The 6845-nt window shown below is 39.5% G+C and overlaps 1 protein-coding gene across 1 annotated transcript in view; it reads right to left on the bottom strand.

Annotated features, from left to right (window-relative positions):
- Nucleotides 1-347: 347 nt before the first annotated feature.
- Nucleotides 348-6845, bottom strand: part of LOC107669686 (gamma-glutamyltransferase 7-like) — a 10166-nt gene continuing 3668 nt past the window's right edge. The window contains exons 5-14 of the mRNA XM_016462035.1: nt 5565-5679; nt 5337-5404; nt 4298-4371; nt 3908-4101; nt 3455-3542; nt 2431-2558; nt 2166-2254; nt 1894-2046; nt 606-723; nt 348-455 (exon numbers count right to left, since the gene is read on the bottom strand). Of these exons, the coding sequence (XP_016317521.1) occupies nt 348-455; nt 606-723; nt 1894-2046; nt 2166-2254; nt 2431-2558; nt 3455-3542; nt 3908-4101; nt 4298-4371; nt 5337-5404; nt 5565-5679 (1135 nt within the window). The remainder of the gene's footprint in view (nt 456-605; nt 724-1893; nt 2047-2165; nt 2255-2430; nt 2559-3454; nt 3543-3907; nt 4102-4297; nt 4372-5336; nt 5405-5564; nt 5680-6845) is intronic.

Genomic DNA, 6845 nt, shown 5'->3' with positions numbered 1-6845 from the left:
TTTTTGGATATTTTAATAAAAAAATCTTGCATATTGTGCCTTTAAGACTGGTTTTGTGCTCCAGGGTCACATATGCCCAATGTGCACCTCAGTGACCAGCATTTTGGGCTCTTTTTTTTTTTACTGTGCAACGTGAACTGTAAATGACTGTCGTAAACCTGTGAATGCCGACCACTTAGGGACGGAGCTATGCTGGACTGTGCCGGACAGTGTTCCTCCAAGAACAGATTTGGACACCCCTGCTAGAACAGATCTAATGGGACATTTCACAAAGTCATCCTATAATTTACAGGGAAAAACAGTGCAATTACACTCCCAGAATTCTGTGACACTTCACAATGATAGTTTCATTCTTCATTTTGCACATTGGGCTTTGCTGACATGCCTTCGGGGGGAAGAGTTTTGGAGAGAGGGAAAGGCTTTTGGCAGAAGTTATCAAAATTGTTTAAGAGCACCTTACAAACCAAATGGCAAAAAAAAGAGAGGGATAGAATGACTATTTAAATCTTTAAAAAAAAGATGGATGTAGAAGTTAAAAATAATTCAAACAGCAAGTTGTTGTGAGTGTGTGCCTGTTTTTGCCATGTGTAGGCATCTAGGCGTACCAGATTGACAGCTGCAAAGCTGTGGGTTTTGTTGGGCCAAGAGAAGTCCAGCATCTGGCTGTTTAGGAGGATCCCAGAGGGCGTCACAATGCGACTTCCAAACGGCCGGTTTAGAGAGCTAAGAACAGAGCAAACGTGAATTAAATCATTCATTAAAGGGATAGTTCACCCAAAATGAAAATTTGATGTTTATCTGCTTACCCCCAGGGCATCCAAGATGTAGGTGACTTTGTTTCTTCAGTAGAACACAAACGAAGATTTTTAACTCAAACCGTTGCAGTCTGTCAGTCATATAATGACAGTCAATGGGCTCCACGGCTTCGAGAGTAAAAAAAACCATACACAGACAAAACCAAATTAAACCCTGCGGTTCCAAAATGGCAGACGCATCAACGTATCTGGAGCGGTCGAATAGGGCATCTATACATATCTATGATAGTAGACGCATGTGCGGAAGTGATCTGTCGCGTGTATACGTCACTCATTATTTACACAGTGCAGAGAGACTGTGGACGTGTTCACTGGCACTGCGATGATCTAAAGATTTAGAAGTACAGGTCATCACAATGGAAGACTATTTTGATATTTCATCAGACAACGTGGAATTTTTTGCCCGATTGTATTTATTTGACGTCAAGCGTTGTTAAATGTTGAGAACGCGCTCAGGACAGTCGGACACTGTGGTGGATCAGAGGTGAAAAATGATATAAATACTGTTCAGTTTCTTGCACAGACCGATCGTTTCGTGTCTTAAGACCTCAATGTATCGTCACGAGCCGCAGGGTTTAATTTGGTTTTGTCTGTGTATGTTTACTCTCAAAGCCGTGGAGCCCATTGACTGCCATTCTAATTCTTAAGACCTCAAGGTAGCGGCACGAGCCGCAGGGTTTAATTTGGTTTTGTCTGTGTAAGTTTTTTTTACTCTCAAAGCCGTGATTCCCATTCACTTCCATTATATGACTGACAGACTGCAACGGTTTGAGTTAAAAATCTTCGTTTGTGTTCTACTGAAGAAACAAAGTCACCTACATCTTGGATGCCCTGGGGGTAAGCAGATAAACATCACATTTTCATTTTTGGGTGAACTATCCCTTTAATTATGCAAATTAAACATTTATTTACGGTGTCCAGTCCTGCTCCTGGATGGCCGCTTTCCTGCAGAGTTTAGTTCAACACACCAGAGCCTGGATGCGTCTAGAGAGTCTGAAGATCTGGATTAGCTGGTTCAGTTGTGTTTGACTGGGGCTGGAGCTAAACTCTGCAGGACAGTGGCCCTCCAGTAACGCACCTCATAACAGACACGATCAAGTCATCAGTGCCCATGATCATGAGCTGGCTGGCCACAGCGCCCTCCTGCAGCTCGTATGACGGCGTGTAGTGCTCAGCCGCAGACGCCTGCGAATCACTGATCTTCTGCCGGAACACAGCAGCCTGGTCTTTACTGTCAGAGCCAGCCAAGGTTAAGCCAATGCCATGGAAGTGGTACAGAAACACACTGTGAACAATCCAATTACTGCTGTTGAAATAAACATGCTATATCAGCTTTGATTCAATAATCACCTGAGCATCTGCGTCACCAACTCAGAAACCGATGAATTGAACACGGAGTCTCCCAGTCCACTGGCTTGAGACAAAGCAATCTTCAGAGACTACATGTGGAGGAAATTAAACAGACAGGAGTTTTTAAACAATAGTAAACAAGAATGCTGTTCTGCATCAGGGTTATAAAAAAAAAAAGCAGAAATTATTAAGCATAAATACATCACTATTGCACTTTATTTAAAGCCCTAAATCAACTGAAATGCTGGTTACAGTGCTGCAGTACCTCAGCTATCCAGTGGTAAACGCTGCTCCTGGACACCTGGTTTGTGATGTTAAATCCCTCCAGGATGTTGAGAGCGGACAGCAGGGCGGCTCCCGCTTGGGGCGGAGGAGGAACTAACACCCGGTAGCCTGTCAGAGCAATTTAAATATTGCTGAGGTACTCGAGACTGCAGGAGGTGTTGAACTTACTGGAAAACTGAGCGATCAATGGCTTGAAGAAAAGATTTTCCAAAACAGGCAACAGGAAAATCCTAAGCGTTACGTTAACCCATGCAGCAGCAGTCGAGTCTACATTTATCTAATGACGTTTCCATTAAGCAATAAGCCACCAGAGACCATTATAGTGATCAGAGAAAAGGTGTTCTTAAACCACTTAATAAATTCAAATAAACCATTCAACCCACTTAAAATAAAATAAATAATTTTCATCAGCCAACTGTAGTTTCTTTAGTGTCACAGGTGTGCATTTAAAAAAAAAAAATTCATGATGCTCATTTTACTATCTGCATTTAATATAACACCCCTTATGTACAAGCGAAACAATAGACCTTTATCATAATTCACGAGTCATCACTCAAACTGCATAGCAGAAGTGTATAAAAACAAAAACAGAAATACTGTCCAGAAGCACTTGTACGTTTGGTACTTAAGCACATAAGATATCAGTCACTTTAATGCATTAGAATAATTTTTATGGACTACTCTAACTTTTACTCAGTCTGCTTCCAAACAAACATCTTTACCTAAGCATGACTATTGTGTAGTTTATAAAAATTCTGCTGAATTGCAGTGTTGTCAAATTTCTACTTGACTTTCCAGTTTTGAGAAGTCGAATAACAACAGCAATTATGCACTATTATGAAACTGATATAGGGCAAAGCAGAAAGGTTTTTATTGCTTTACTGTCTGGACTTTATGTGTCACAGCTTTGAAGGTCAGTAGACTACTACACCTAAACTACTGCATTTAATAAAGTAATAAACTGCAATAGTCAAGCATATTAAACATCTATGATGTGTGTTTACCCTGGTAAAGACTTTGCAGTGGCTTCTGTATGACAGTGGTGTAGTTTTTGAAGTCATCCTCTCTCAGCACACCTTCTTTAGCATGAACCTGGCCACAAAAACACATAATGATATTAATATTATAATATGTTCTGTTATATAACTATTAGTTATTGGTAAATCAAAGAAAATAGCTACAAATAGGTAAAAATGTGAGTATTTGAAAGATTTTAATGATCTGATAGGTCAGACCAGTGTTTTAAAAAAAGAAAAATAAAACAATAAAAAATTGTTTTCAGTAATTTAAATAAAGTTAAAACTGACATAAAAAATAAAAGCAAACTTTAAAAAAAGCACATAAAAAAGCATACAATTCCTCAAACTAAAATGAAAATTGAAAATAGCAAATTAAAAATAGTAATAATTACTATAAAAGTATATATCAATAGTACTAAAATGGCACTGGAGGCGTACCACTGATGTCATTTCCTGAGTCAGATTCCCACTGTAGAACTCTGAGACTCCATTGGCTGCAATCCTGTCCAGAACGGCAGCTAAATCCAGACGTTTAGTGAAGAGTCCTGCGAGGGGAGCCTGACCGTTCGGCAGGAACAGATCTCTGAATGCATCCGACACATTCTGCTCCTTCACTTCAGACAGCGCATCAGCTGTGAAAGATGACGCGAGATATACCAAACTGCTTAAACGTCAACATAAAATAATAAATTTACAATCTTACTGTGCAAATGTATTGGTAATCAAAATGCAGTAACCTCTGAAACAGAATGTCTTCTCGGCTGAAGTCACCAGACATTTCCTGTAGACTGCACAAAAGTGTAAATCACATGTGTGATGAATGCTCACCCAGCTCATGCGTCACATTGAATCCAGTCCTCGCCACATCGGCAGCCATCGTGATGACGTCCTTCCACAGCATTCTAGAGGAGAGAGAAAACACTAATGCAAAGCTGCTTTTCCATCAGCCACCATTAACCCTCGTGCGGTGTTGAAAATCCTTCATCTAAGCTGGTGCTCCTCGTCAAAAATGCTGTATTATAATGAAATATTCAATCATTCTGTCAACTTGTTTTCTTTCAGTTAGCACAGGTTTTATATATCTTTATAAAACAGAAGTTCCGGTCCTAGATTCTGATTGGTTGAGCCGCGTTCGAAGCTGTTGTAAATTACTCTACAATCATACACCTTTGTTTACGTCTGTGTGTTGCTTGGCAACCATTTTTTTGGGAACCACAACTGATTCTGAGGAACTACATTGTTTGGTGGAAGAATACTGTTTTTATTAATATCATTACACTTTATTTGCTCTGTTTTATTTTGTGAAACCTTACTACGTATATGGAATAACCGTTTTATAAAAGCAATAAGCCCTGTGAAGCTGTGGTTTACAGTGATTTTATAACAGCTAAGGGGGTTTTACGCGTCGTGCCTAACAACGCTCCTTAGCTGTTATAAATTCACTGTAAACCACGGCTTCACGGGGCTTATTGCTTTATTTTGGAACTGATTGATCATAGGCCTCACTGATCTGAGCTTATGCACCTCAGTGTGAAAAAAGTCCACCTAAAAAAAAAGCTCATCAGAGAAGCCTACAATCAGTATGCTTCAGTAATCAAGTTTATTGCTTTTTTTCCCCTCATTTCTCACTTTGAGACTAATTTTACACTCTTCAGCTGAGCAAACAGACCCACAGTGTTCCGAGTAGCTGCAACAGAAAAAACACTGGTCCTGCACCTGAAAGTATCCTGCCATTGGTGGCTTAGTCTCTTCCAGCCTAATTGTGCGGTTCTTAGACAAGATAAGCTGAAGTGTGAACCAGACTTTAGGCCAGCAGTCAGATCTGTATCTGCTGTGTGTGAGGACACAGCTGTATCTTGAACTGTACCTTCCATAGAGCTGATGAGCTTGGTGTAGTCCACTGATCATGCCGGGAACAGCCACTAACAGACCTGACTAACAGACACAAGGACAGACACACATCACTGCAGAGCAAGCATAGTACAGATACTGTGCTTGTGAAAACAGTTGCACTTATTAATTCGCTTTGGATTTTTAACATCATCATATGACGCACTTAAAGAGAAGATGAAAGCAGATGGAAATAAACCTTTACCCTTTGATTAACATGTAACATCAAGTTCTTGTGAATGCCAGAGGGTGCCGTCTCGCGGAAGTCAATGACCCGGCTCTCATTCCTGCGGATGTCATGGACCAGCATCACGCCACCACTGAGAAGAGCGCCACATACAGTCACTCACTGTTTCTCATTCATCACACACAAAATCAATTTCTCTTCCCCTGCACATGTGCCTTCTTACAAAACTTTCTACAGGATTCCTGGAATTTTTCACCAGTGAATTTCCAAGACCGTTTCAGTTATAAGTGATTTACTGGAAAAGGATGTTTTTAAAAAAATCCTTTAACAGAGATTTCTGGCCAGACTTTCAATATAATATATTTCAATATATTCAGTAAATACTGTTGGATGGTTTGTTAATTACTTATCGGATATATCTCAATGTATAAATATAGAGGGACTGACTTCTAGTACTCTGAATGTAAATATCGGCGTACCACAGGGATCGATCCTTGGGCCATTATTATTTATTTAATATATTAATAATATTGGGAATAATCTCGCACATTCACGTTTTCATTTATATGCTGATGATATGGTGATTGACTCCTCTGCATCAACATTGGATCAGGCTCGGAGTCATCTTCAATCTGATTTTGATGCAGTTCAGCATACACTGAGCGATTTAAAACTTGTTTTAAATGCGGAGAAATCTAAACTTATGATGTTTACAAAAAGAAAGTCTGCACTTTCAAACTCATGCTCAATTACTACTCTTCAAGGCTTGGAGACTGAAGTAGTATCCAAGTATAAATACTTGGGATTTTTAATTGATGATTCTCTTTCGTTTGGGCCTCATATTCAGTACCTTGTGAGAAAATTAAAGTCAAAACTGGGCCTTTTTTTTCCCGCGTCAAGCATTGTCCTTTAACATAGATTTCTGGACAGACTTTCAATATAACATTTAAACCAGAAATGGACATTGTACACTGTTTCACATTAATCTGTGAGCAAGTTTTACTCTAGAGCAGGGGTGTCAGACTCAATTCCTGGAGGACCAGAGCCCTGCAGAGTTTAGTTCCAACACTGTTCCAACTCTGCAGGGCTCCGGTCAATGTACAGAATGAGAAAAATTTGGTTTTTGTTTTTTATTTAAATCATTTAAATGTATTGTAGCAGACCCCAAAATTAAATTTGTATGTAAGCAAAAAAAATAGGCATTTTAAATAGACTTTCAGAATACAATATTTAAGAAATTACGTACATCACATCTTTCAAGAACCAGCTGAAGACACACCTTTCCTGCAAGCATTTTTC

This window comes from Sinocyclocheilus anshuiensis, unplaced genomic scaffold (genome assembly GCF_001515605.1).
Source record: "Sinocyclocheilus anshuiensis isolate Anshui unplaced genomic scaffold, SAMN03320099.WGS_v1.1 scaffold416, whole genome shotgun sequence".
In the NCBI taxonomy this organism is placed as follows: Eukaryota; Metazoa; Chordata; class Actinopteri; order Cypriniformes; family Cyprinidae; genus Sinocyclocheilus; species Sinocyclocheilus anshuiensis.
The sequence above is the reverse complement of the archived record's forward strand: the minus strand, read 5'-3'. Positions and strand labels throughout refer to the sequence as shown.